This window comes from Pristis pectinata, chromosome 9 (genome assembly GCF_009764475.1).
Source record: "Pristis pectinata isolate sPriPec2 chromosome 9, sPriPec2.1.pri, whole genome shotgun sequence".
In the NCBI taxonomy this organism is placed as follows: Eukaryota; Metazoa; Chordata; class Chondrichthyes; order Rhinopristiformes; family Pristidae; genus Pristis; species Pristis pectinata.
Genome location: NC_067413.1, coordinates 28,082,414 through 28,095,785, shown reverse-complemented (window position 1 = coordinate 28,095,785; position 13,372 = coordinate 28,082,414). Strand labels below are relative to the sequence as shown.

General features: G+C 42.3%; 1 protein-coding gene across 1 annotated transcript in view; it reads right to left on the bottom strand.

Annotated features, from left to right (window-relative positions):
- Nucleotides 1-7,664: 7,664 nt before the first annotated feature.
- The window catches only part of LOC127574459 (kinesin-like protein KIF9), a 60,609-nt gene continuing 54,901 nt past the window's right edge, over nucleotides 7,665-13,372 (bottom strand). Inside the window, exon 18 of the mRNA XM_052023475.1 lies at nucleotides 7,665-7,897. Within this exon, the coding sequence (XP_051879435.1) occupies nucleotides 7,859-7,897 (39 nt within the window). The 3' untranslated portion in view covers nucleotides 7,665-7,858. The remainder of the gene's footprint in view (nucleotides 7,898-13,372) is intronic.

The window sequence follows — 13,372 nt, the reverse complement described above, 5'->3', positions numbered from 1 at the left end:
AGTTAGGAGCAAAATACCTAACTTGTAGAAGAAACAGAAAATGGAAAATGAGAATGGGTAATCCTATTAATAATTAAAAAAATGGCATAGAGTGAAAGGATCATAGCTCAGGAAATCAAGTAGAAGAATCAGTTTGGGTGAAGCTAAGGAACAGTAAGTGACAGGAACCATTTGGGGGAGTTGCCAACAAGCCCCAAACAGAAGTGGTAATATAGGTGAAAGTATGGAATCATGAACTTGGATGTGCATAAGAATGTAAGAAAATAGGATCAAGAGCAGGGGTAGGCCACTTGGTTCAAGTCTGCCCTGCCATTCAGTATAATCATGGCTGACCTGCCCAGGCTTCATCTCTTTTGTGCCAGTTCCTCATGGTTCTCAGTTCCCCAATCTTTCAACAAATTATCTACTTCTTTAAATACTCCTCAGTGATCTAGCCTCCACAACACTGGTTTCTGCAATAAAATGGCACTGAGGTAAAAGATTAGCAATGATCTGATTGAATGACAGAGCCGGTATGAGGAGCCAAATGGTCTACTCCTGCTTCTCTTTCTTATATTCTGACCTACAATCATCTCCATACTTGCAGCAACTTGGCTGACTTTTAATGGTCTAAATGAGTTCATACAAGGCAAAGTTGTTCCTAGCTAGTTAACGTTGAAAACTCCTCCTCGCAGTTAACCTTGAAAACTCCTCCTCGCCAATGACTGGGGATTGCTCATTGAGTTGTAAAGCTGTCTGAAGGCATAACTATCTCTTCCAGACAGCATGCCAGACTTCTCCATCACAAAGGGGATGATGCTTGTAGTCAAGTGATTTGAATGAGACCCTGACTAAGGGTGAGCAAATTGTTGGCAAGTGTTGCTAAATAGTACTGTTGATTGCACCTTCCATCACTTTGGTGTTTGAACATAGAATGACTGGACCACGATCAGCTGGATTGGATGTTTCCTGCTTTTGTGATGTAACATGCCTGGGCAATTTGTCCAGCAAATGCCAAATTTGAACAATTTGCCAGATGCATTGCAAGTTTTGGAGCTTAACTGCATTACCTCACTTGTCTGGATTAAATTCTATTGCCACTTTTGTGCCTATCTAACCAATCCATTGACACCCTTCCTGCAGTCTGGAGTTTCTTAATTATCAACCGCACTGTTAATTATGGTATAATCAGTAAACTTCTTAATCATGGTCCCTATATTCAAATACAATATCATGAATCTATTTGAAAGAAACCAAGAGAAATGTGCTGCACACAAACCCTATCCAACCCCACTCTAGGTCATTTAAGCTCCCATTGACCAAATTTTAACTTGCCACTTGAATCCCAAAGGCTTTTACTTTACTGATCAATTATCAAACTCCTAAGTTCCTTGTGGTCATAGATCATAGCCTTCCTTTAGCAAATCCAAGTTGACTTTCCATAATTAAATTGTGCCCCTCTTAAAGTTGATTGATGTTGTCCCTGGGAATGGTTTCCAATAATTGACCACCACTCATGTTAGTCTAACTGGCTCACAGTAACTTAGTCTATTATCTTTTAATAAAACAAAAGGAGAGTTATACATGAGCAGTTTTCTAGTCCTCTGGCATCAAGCTTCTATATGCTTAGTCTGAGTCAGAATCAGGTTTATTATCACTGACTTATATGACATGAAATTTGTTGTTTGCAGCAGCAGTACAGTTGCAAAGACATAAAAATTACTATAAACTACAAAATAAATAAATAGTTGCAAAAAAAGGAATAATGAGGTAGTGTTTCATGGACCGTTTAGAAATCTGATGGTGGAGAGGAGAAAAGATGTTCCTAAATCATTGAGTGTGGGTCTTCATGCTCCTGTACCTCCTCCCGATGGTAGTAATGAGAAGGGGGCATGTCCCGGAATGGTGACGGTTTTTAGTATTGGATGCCACCTTCTTGAGGAACTGCCTCTTGAAGACGTCCTCGAATGGTGGGGGAGGGTTGTGCCTGTGATGGAGCTGGCTGTGTCCACAATCCTCTGCAGCCTCTTGCGATTCTGCATCATTAGTCTGCACCCTTGCAGTGTATACATTTCATCCAGGTTTGTCATTTTATCCATATAGATATGTTCAACCCTTAATATATTCTCCTCCTACCTCATTTCCAAAACTATGCATCTTCTTCCTAAAAGTAGTCATCTACAACCATGTATCTTCCATCTTCATCATCAATATTTTCATCTCCAATTTCTACCTACCTCTTTTCTTTGTTACTCCCTTTCCTATCACCAGGTTGTTATATCTTGTTTTCCAGTTCCAACACTGCACTTTCTATAATCCAATAGGTCATTTGCCACATTGATTTTTCAGTATTCGTTGTAAGCATCCTCTTTTGTTTGCCTTATCTTGCCTCCAAATACTGCCCCACTTGTCACCCTTTCCACCTTTCCAAGTTATTCCCTAAAAAGGCCAATCCTCCCTCCCGCTCCTCCAATTTCCCACTCGTTTGGCCTACAACAAATTATCTCTCTTGAACTCGGCTACACAGTAGTTATTGTCAACTCATACAGACCAGAAGGTGCTCAATGAGCAACAGTGGGCTTCAGAACAGGTCTTAGTCACCTGGAGGGTGGGACTCAAATCAATTCGGCTTCCCCCTCTGCTTCAGTGGAGTAACTCATGCCAAGGAGTTATGGATCAAGTTTAAATTTGATGCTCTCCTGTTTCTCCTCCACAAGGATGAAGAGTCTAACATATTTGACAAGCGTTTATTTAAGCAAAGAGAATGGGCCCATAGGAGACACAAGAGACTGCAGATGCTGGAAGCTTGAGCAACACTTAAAACACTGGAGGAACCCAGCAGGTAGGGCAGCATCTGCGGAGAGAAAGGAACGGTTGATGTTTTGTCTCAACCTTAATGTCAACTGTCCATTTCCCTCCAATAGATGCTGCCTACCTGCTGAGTTCCTCCAGTGTTTTGTGTGTTGCAAGGAGAATGGGCTGCTGGCAATCCTGAGTGAATACCTCAAGGACATTTGATAGTGGCCGTGAGAACAGACGTTGCCCTCTAATGCTGTTAAAATTACTACACTCTTGACATAGCAATATAGGAATAGTCCCTTCAGCCCATAAACTTGATCCAACGATTAGAAATCACTAACTTGTTCTTTAACTTTGATCCATTTCCCTTATTTACTCTACCTCATGAAAATTAATGATCCCATTTTGAAGTTTTCTATTGATTCATGTTCACACTTTAATGTGATTCAAAGTTGATACAAATAACCACTGCCCTTCCCAATCTCATCACCATCGAGCTAAAAAATGGAGCACTGTAGTTTACCACTTATTTCAGCTGTAAATACAAGGATGACCAGTTTTAACTGTTCACTGTAGGTTCAGCAGCTGCAGGACCAGTCTGTAACAGGCTAGAGGCCTATGAACCTAAATGCACTAATGCAAATACACTTGTCTAGTGGAAGATCCGGTCACATTGTTCCCAGAGCCGCAGGCAGCAAAGAGAAACATAGTAGAATGAGAAATTATTTTATGCAGCGGCTGATATGATCTGGAATTAGCTGCTGAAAATATGGTGGAAACAGATTCCGTAATAACCTTTAAAAGTAGTGTTTATGGCTGAAAAGGAAAGAGCTGCGACTAAGGGGATAACTCTACAAAGAAAACAACAGATATAATGGGCTGAATTGCCTTGTATTTTCACTGTACCAGATTTGGCGGATAACATTGAAGGATGAAAGAAACCTTCAAAGTAAATGAACGTCTTCCTCTCCTGAGCCGAGTGTTCCTCCAGGCCACACAAGTTCACGCCCATGCTCACGGCGACGGGGAATGCTTCTCCGTCCTGCAAGACCCTCTGTCGATGGCCGGCCTACCGGCCGTTCAACTCTGCCCCCCGACCGCCCGGTAATCAGCTGTGGCTCTGCTGCCATTTCGGGAAGACAGCTGAGCCGGCGGTGTGAAGACCTAGCCTCTACCCAGGCCATGGAGCACGTTGTGGGCCCACTCAACCCGCCCACCGCCTTAAGAAGGGGCCCTCCTTCCATTGCGAAGCAGCCCAAAGCATTCCCCGCAGTTTAAAAAAACTTGTACTCCCTCCTACCCTCGTCTCCTGGGACGCGATTCCATGAGACTGTGCAGTAGCTCCGCCACCTTCCCAAGGCCTCCCTTCACATGTGATCGCAGGCGGCCGAGCCGTTTCACCTGCCGTGTGCGCTGCCCGCCGCGCCTGGCCAGGGACTGGAACACCTGCTGCGGAAGCTTCAATGCAGCAGCTTCCTTAGGGCAACACTAGAAGCCGAGGGTTCCTGCAAGCAGGAATCTCCTAATGGTGATTAAAGTGAAATGTGCCATTCTCACTGATTTGCAAGGGTAGACATTGTGGATCAAAGACCGAGAAAAAATTGAAAAACAGCCACATTTCGGGAACTGCAGGTAGTAAACATTAGATCTGTCACCATCTGGAATTAGATTTTTTACCTAAATTACAAACCTATAATCCCTTTTCAGATGCTGACCCATCTGAAAGGGGATTTCCGGTTTTACATTTAAAGGATGTTGTCAAGAAAACTGGTTCAACAAGTTACGAGATAAATACTTTTTTGAGAATTGAATGAAAGTTGTATAAACGGTCCGTAGAGGGCAATCAACCAGTGTCGAATATTGGTGTGAGCATTGACTGAACAAGTCCACTGAGAAGAGTATATACGTTTTCTGAGAAACTTAAATGGGCGGGTCTGTACCTAATAGGAAACTATGTTTGGGGAATGAGATTAAGTTAGCAACAAGAGTCCATTTGTGATTCTACAAGTCCTGCAAGAAAAAATTATTATATAGTTGGGTTGAGTTTATGGAGGAGGGGATGGAGCAGCAAGATTAGTCGGCAGAAAGCACAAGTTCTGTGGGACGAGCGGTCTTTTTTATTCAACGCAACAATCAGCTGGGGGAACCCAGCAGGTCCAGCAGGCACCTGTGGGAGGAAATGAATTGTTGATGTTTTGGGTTGAAACCCTGCATCAGGACTGAGAATGGAGAGTGAGATGGCCAGTATAAAGAGAAGGGAAGCAGTGAGCAAGAAGTTTGAAGTAACTGGTGGACTGAGGAGGATGCAAGATGACAGGCAGGTTGCATCAGGTAGGAGAGGGGATCAGGGGTGGAGTTGGGAGACACTTAGCAGATGAATATAGATGGAGGCAAAGAGAGAGAGGGGAAAATTGAGAGGCAGATGGAGCAAGGTGGGGGGAGAGGATGGGGGGAGAGGAGTGTGAAGGTGGGAGACAGTTGCTGGGAGGAGAGAGAGGGAGAGAAGCAGGAATACAAAGGACTACCAGTGCTGGAATCTGATAAGTAAAGAGGGTGATAATGGGACCCTTACGGGAGAGGTGAATGGCAGATGGAACCAGAATGGGGGGTGGAATCCTGTGGGTCAAATGTGTGTGTAGTGGGTGGATGGAACCAGGAGGGTGAGGGGACAAAGATGGGAGAGGAATTGAGGGAAAGTGGACAAAAATGGGAGCATCGGAAGGGGGTGGGGTGGGAGAAAATACCAGCAGAAGGGAGGGTTACCTAAAATTGGAAAGCTCAATGTTCATGCCATTTGGTTGAAGACTACCCAGATGGAATATGAGGAGCTGTTCCTCTAGTTTGTGTTGGGCCTCACCCTGGCAGTAGAGAAGGTAGAAGATGGACAGGTTAGTGTAGGAACGGGAAGGGAAATTGAAATGGCAGGCATCTGGGAGTTCGGGATGACCATTGCAGACCGAGCTTATGTGCTTTGTGTAATGTCGCCCAGCTGCACTTGGTCTCATCATTGTAGAAGACTCACATGTACATGTGACTAATAAAGAAATCTTACCAAATGCAGTAAACAAGGTTGGAAGAGGTGCACATGAATCTTTGCCTCACTTGGAAGGACTGTTTAGGTCCTTGGATGGCGGTGAGGGAGGAGGTGTAAGGACAAGTGTTACACCACCTCTGACTGCATGGGAAAGTGCCTGTTGTCAGGGAGGGGTAGCTAGGGACCAGGGAGTCAAGGAGGGGGTCGTCCCTGCAGAAGACTGAAAGGAGTAGGATGGAGATGATGGGGGGGGGGGCGGGTGGGTGGAGGTGTTGCGTTGCAGTTGGCAGAAATGATGAAGAATGATATGCTGGATGCAGGGGCTCATAGGGTGAAAGTTGAGGAGACTAGGGGAACTCTCTCTCTGTTCTGTCCAGAGGGAGGTGAGGTGAGAGCAGAAGTATGAGAAACAGAGATGTGAGAACAGGCTCCATCAACCACAGCAGAAGGGAAGCTATGCTTCCTGAAAAAGGTCATTTCAGATGTTCTGGAATGGTAAGGTCTCATCTTGATAGCAGACTGGTATTGTTATTGGTTTATTATTGTCATTTGTACCGAGATACAGTAAAAAAAAAACTTGTGTTGCATACCGTTCGCACAGATCAATTCATTACACAGTGCATTGAGGTAGTACAGAGTGAAAACAATAACAGATTACAGAGTAAAGTGTCACAGCTACAGGGAAGTGCAGTGCAGGTAGACAATAAGGTGCAAAGTCATAATGAGGAAGATTGTGAGGTCAAGAGTCGATCTCATTGTATAGGGGACTGTTCAATAGTCTTATAATAGTGGGATAGAAGCTGTCCTTGATCCTGGTGGTATGTGCCCTCAGGCTCCTGTATCTTCTGCCGATGGGAGAGGGGAGGAGAGAGAATGACCTGGGTGGGTGGGGTCTTTGATTATGCTGGCTGCTTCAGCAAGGCAGCGAGAATATAGACAAGAGTCCATGGAGGGGAGGCTGGTTTCTGTGATATGCTGGGAAGTGTCCACAACTCTCTACAGTTTCTTGCGGTCTCAGGCAGATGTGGTGGATGCCGGTGGCTAGGAAATTAAAATAATCTAATGAGAGATTACCTAACTAAAGAGAAGTAAACCTTAAAATACTGGAAATACCTAGCACATCAGTCAGCATCTCCAGAAGTATAGTTATTATTGAGAGTAGGCAGGGAGGAATGTGTCCAGTTTTCTTGATTTAGGGTAGTGGGACACTTTGCCTCTGAATGGAAGGTGTGGACAGCCAGCATTTTTAAAACAATATTTTTTCATGAATAGACTGGACAAAATAAAGTACATTTCTCGTTTCAGTGGCTCTCAGAAATGGGTTTGGGTTGTTAATCTGGTTCACTGTAAAATAAAGTTATGCACCACTGCATCATAGCAAAGTCAGCCCTGCCAGAGCCTCTGGGTAAACCATCACCATCCTCCTTGCTATTTTGCATGGTTTCTCATAATACAAATTTTCAGAAGTTCAGGTCTTTAGCTGCTGTCATAACTGTGACCTAAATCCATACTACCCAGTAATTGAATTTTGATCATACAATGAAACAGGTAATACAATATAGGCTGGGGACTGAATCATGGATTACATGATGACATCAGCTAACTCAATGCAGGTTGGGGATTGAACCCTGGAGTATAAGATAGGATCAACTTACTCAGTACAGGCTGGGGATTGAACCCTATTGCTTTGGATCAGCACCATGCATACTTTCACTCACATACCTTGGTATCTGAAAACTCTTTCTGAGAACAGTTTCAAATAAAGATAAAGGCACTTCTATTCAGTGAACACAATATAATCCTTGTTGATTTATTAAACTTTGTACAAAACTCGTTTTGGAAGAGCCTGGTCTTAAAATTTGTGACGGTGATTTCAGTTTCTTTTCAAACTGTAACTAAATAATATATACTCTTCATGCAGAAGACATGGATGGATTCCTTTGGTTCCTCTTTCCTTTGCGGTAACTTGGAATTTAATGACATTGAAGATTGGAGGGTGGTTTGTTCTTGATGGTGAGATGATCATTCCTGGTTTCTTCTTTATGGTTATTGGTTGGTGCTGAGCATGGCTTTGATATAATTGTGCTGAAAGAAAGGGGAAAAAATCATACAGTGAAATAATATGCAATTAGCAGAAGCATAATATTCTGTTATAAAGAACTCTTCCACACTGCATTGAGTATTGGACACTGGATCTTTATTTATGCAAAGGGATGTATAAATCTGAAATACTCTGCCACAAAAAACTATGAATGTTGAGTCAACTGAAACTTTCAAGACTGAGATCCATAGATTTATGTTAGGTAAGGATATGGAACAAAGGAATGTAAATGGGTTGAAGTATGGTAGTATAGGCTTGAAGGCTAAATAGCCTACTCCTATTTCAATGTACAGTGACTACTCATTATGACAATGGTCTACCAAAGATTGCAAAGCCAAATCACACCAGAGCAATTTGTAAAGTTAAATTACAACAGTGACTACAATGAAAGGTACAGGTTCTGAGATCCTGAAAGTACTACAGAAATAGAAGTCTGAAAGAAATCTGGCAACTTAGACCAGCACCAAGAAAAGCTAACCTATCAACCCCGTCCCTGTGTCGAGCCAACATGTCACTCCAGTTACAACAAAATGTAGTTGATTCTTAAAGCCTCCTTGAATTCAGCTGAATTACTATCCTTCTGGGGTCAAGCATCACATGGATTATTGGGAAAAATAGTTAAGGAAGTGTTCATGCTAGGGAGAGTGCAGAGGAGATTCACAAGGATGTTGCCTGTTGGAGGACTTTAGTTATGAGGAGATATTGGGTATTCTGGCTTATTTTCCCTGGAGCAGAGGAGACTGAGGGGTGACCTGATAGAAATTTATGAGATTATGAGAGGCATAGATAGAGTAGATGGTCAAAATCTTTTTCCCATGGCAGGGGTGTCAAAAACAAGAAGGTAAGATGAAGGAATTTTAAAGGAGATCTGAGGTGTAATTTTTTTTTACTTTACACAGTGGTTGATATCTGGAACTCACTACCAGAGGTGGTGGTGGAATCAGAAACAATTACTACGTTTAAGGAGCATTTGACAGACACTTAAATAGGCAAGGCAAAGGAAGATATGGCCTAATGCGGGCAAATGGGATTAGTGTAGATGGGCAAAATGGTGGCATGCATGTGGTGGGCCGAAGGGCCAGTTTCTATGCTGTACACTCTACTACTGATAGATGTGAGAATTAGAGATGACAAGCAGGATCGTTTTCCATCTAAGACAGTTCTGATTTTTTTCCTGACATGCAATAGATTTATTATTGTTCACTCCATTGGTATTGAAGTGTATAGTACAAATGTGAGATGGAGAAAGAGAAGAGAAATTGATGTTTCCAGGGAGATATGGGACTGAGATGGTGAGAGAGGCAATGATCAATGATAAAACAAGATTCTTCCACTCTGGATAGCTCAAAATGACTAACAGTTGATTATTATGTGCAGTCACTGTTGTAATGCAATCTATTTGCTCAAAGTAAGGTCGCAAACAACCTTGTTTCTTAGTGCTATTGGTTAAGGATTAAATATTGGCTAGGATACGGAGGAAAACTCCCATTTCAGTTATGTCCCTGTGAGGAGGAGGATAGAGCCTCAGTTTAATATCTCATCTAAAAGTTGGCCCTTCCAGCAGAGCTGGAGTACTGGCATAGGTTGTGTGTTCAAATTCCAATGGTGAGACTTGATCCCACTACATTCGAATTAAAAGTGTCACAATTCACCAAAATATGACACCTAAAGTTCATTAGTTCAGAACTGAACTCTTATTAGTCTTATAATAGTTCTTCCTGTTTTCTTTCCTGAATCTATTTGATAACAATCCAACTGCCTTCCTTATTCTTTATTGCTAGTCAACATTGGATGGAAATTCAGTGGTGGAAGGCCAACCCATTGAAAGACAACCCATTGAAAGGACAGTCAAAAACCTTCAGCAAGTCTATTTAACTCATGGTAAACTAACATGAACTAAAAGTAACCAAAATTTAATTCCACCATGCCATGAAGAATCAAGGGGCTCTATAATGAAATCCTCACACAGGGTGTAAGCTGAGAGAAAATGCTGAGATTGACTATACAAACATGAACAAGCTTCTCCAGAACCCCTGTAGTATGACCATCAACAAATATTTAGAAGTTAACATATAAGTATAAAAAACTCCTCTCCAAACTCCTATACCTGGGCCTCAACACCTTCCTTTTCAACTGAATCCTTGACTTGCTGACCAACAGACCACAATCAGTGAGGATAGGCAGCAACAACTTCACCACGATTATCCTCAACACTGGTGCCCCACAAGGCCTGCATCTCAGTCCCCTACTTTACCCCCTATACACTCACGACTGTGTGGCCAGATTTTGCTCTGACTCCATCTACAAGTCTGCAGATGACACCACCGTATTGAGCTGAATCTCAAATAACGATGAGTTGGAGTACACGAAGGAGATAGAGAGCCGAGTGGCATGGTGTCATGACAACAATCTTTCCCCCAATGTCAGCAAAATAAAACAGCTGATCATTGACTTCAGGACGCAGGGCAAATCTTCATGCTCCTGTTTACCTCAATGGTGCTGAGGTCGAGATGGTTGAGAGCTTCAAGTTACGAGGAGTAAACATCACCAATGTATGGATGGCATGCAAACAAAGTTTTCACTGTGGAAGAAAACGCGATGATACTGGAGGAACTCAGCAGGCCAGGAGCTTCTGTGGAGAAGAGCAGGCGGTCAATGTTTCAGGTCAGGACCCTTCTTCATGACATGAAGATAGGAAAAGGGGAAGCCCAATACATAGGAGGGAAGAGCAGAGCAGTGATAGGTGGACAAAGTGTGGAGGTGGGGTGGGCACAAGGTGGTGATAGGTAGACGCAGGTAAGAAATAGTGATAGGCAAGTGTGGGGGAGAAGGGGAGAACAGATCCACTGGGGGATGGGTCAAAGGAAGGAGAAAGGAAAAAAAGTTTTCACCTGTACCTCGGTACATGTGACAATAAATAAATCAGTTTAGTAACAAGATGGCATCAGTATATCTGATTCTGACTCATGCAGCCTTTGAATGTGGTAAACAATAGCATTGTCACTGAAAAACTCCATTAACAACTTTTCAAAATGCTGATAAGTTCAGACTTTGTGCCATCAAAACATTTTTGTTATGCCAAAGGATGAACATCAAACCATTTCTATATTGAACTGTTCATGGTCTTGCCACAGAGGGAATCAAAGGGGACATTGCATCAATCACTTGTCATGGGTGTGATTTTTGTATTGTGAAATAAACAAGATTTGGTGCAAATATTAACATTTTGCAGATAGCTGCAGATGGAGTGATTTCTGTACCAATGGATGCAGGCTGCACTGAGTGAGTGGTGGGATGAGTTTCATTCAAAATTATCTAGAGTGAAGGAATGTGTAATATTTAGCATTAAAGACCAAGAGTGATTACCTATACAGGTGAAGCCAGGTTCGTTCAAGGAATCACCAGAGAGGGTTGCCATCAGAGTCAAAGTTAAAGAGAAGTACATCTGAGTGGAAGTCACAGTTACAATTAATGATTAAAGCTGTTTAAGGAACAAAGGTGGTATTAATATACAACAATTTGTGGTATTTTATTTTCTTTGGAAATGTCACATGACATTTTAATGCCATTATTTGTGGGGCCTTATATTTGTTTTATTTTACTTGTGTTGCCTTATTAACCTTAAAGATTTCTGGGTTGTGCTGCTCTGTGAATCTTCATTAGTTTTACCCCAGCCAGATGAGTTCAGGCTGACACCAGGTGCATCTACAGGGCAAAGTCCATAACCCAATGACAGCATATTTCTGTTTAGCAATAAGTTGTGGAAATGTAGAAGGACGGACACAGTGCCACAGCAGCTGGTGCTGCTAACACATGGCTCCAGTGACCAGGGATTCATCATTACTAGGGTGTTGTCTAAATGGAGCTTGCATGTTTTTTCCTGTGACTGTGCTTTCTCTGCATGCTCCGTTCCTCCTCCATCCAAAGATGTTCTGGTAGATAGGCTGCTGTGAATTGCTCCTCGTGTAGGAAGGTGATAGGAGATTGATGCAATCATGAAGAAGGCACACCAGTGGCTCTACTTTTTTTTTAGAGAGTATGAGGAGATTTGGTATGTCACTAAGGACTCTTGCAAATTTCTACAGATGTACGGTGGAGAGCATTCTGACTGGTTGGATCACCGCCTGGTATAAAGGGCTCCGAATGTGCGGGATCAAAAGAAGCTGCAGAGGGTTGTAAACTCAGTCAGCTCTATCACAGGCACAACCCTCCCCACTGTGAGAACATCTTCAGAGGCGGTGCCTGAAGAAGGTGGCATCCATCATTAAGGACCCTCATCATCTAGGACATGCCTTCTTCTCATTACTACCATCAGGGAGGAGGTACAGGAGCCTGAAGACCCATACTTAATGCTTTAGGAACAGCTTCTTCCCTCCCCGCCATCAGATTCTGAATGGTCCATGAACAGTACCTGGTAAATCCTCTCTTGGACTATTTATTATCTATTTATTTGGGGTAACTTATAGTGATTTTTATGTCCTGCACTGTACTACTGCTGTAAAACACCAAATTTCACGACATATATCAGTGATAATAAAGCTGATTCTGAAATGGGGAACAGATGACCATGTGAGAGAGAATAGATTACAGGGAAATAAGTCATGGAATGGGACTTATGGGAATGCTCTAGGAGTTGGCAGAGATTAAGTGATCTGAAATAGCCTCCTACATTATGAGACAAAATGAAAACTATACTTTCCCTCCTGAGCCTAAAGATCTGCCTCTATATTTGCCATCCTTGAGATCAGCTAACATTTAAATGGCAGCACATCCATGTGTCCATATTACTCTTTATTTGAACATTGAAGGCAAGTATCTATGGAATATTTAACAACAAATACTTTAATTTTGACTATTCTGGCAAAGCCACGTGATTGATGCTCACTACTAGCTGCTCTAAGTTAGTGATTTTGAATCTTTGCATGTGAAGATGTTTCTTTACAATTTCAAGAATCTAACCTCAGCAATAACAGAATACTGAACCAGAACTTGTCCAATGCCTTTAACAAAGTAAATGTCCCAACATGCTTTACATGAGCAAAATTAGAAAAAAAATGACACGGAGAAGTGCATATTAAAGAAGATTGAAACCTTAGTTAAAGGAATAGTTTTTAAGGAGGTTATTACAGAAGTTGAGGAGAAAGTAGTTAGGAACAGAATTTAATAGTTTGGGGTCTAGGCAGTAGGCTGTCAGTGTTGGAGAAAAGGAAGTGGGGGTAGAAAAGAGGCTGGAATTGGTGGGATAGAATTTTCTCAGATAGTGGTAGAGGTTAGGGGTAGTTACAAAGATATGGAGGAACAAGACTATGGAGATGTCTAAACATGAAGATGTAATTTTAAAGGTTAAATTATTAAATGGTAGTCAATGTAGATCAGTTATGATCAGGGAGAGGAAATTTTCACAATTTAGGATAAAGGCACAATATCTTTTCTCTTGTTCATTGTAGTGCATGTCTTGG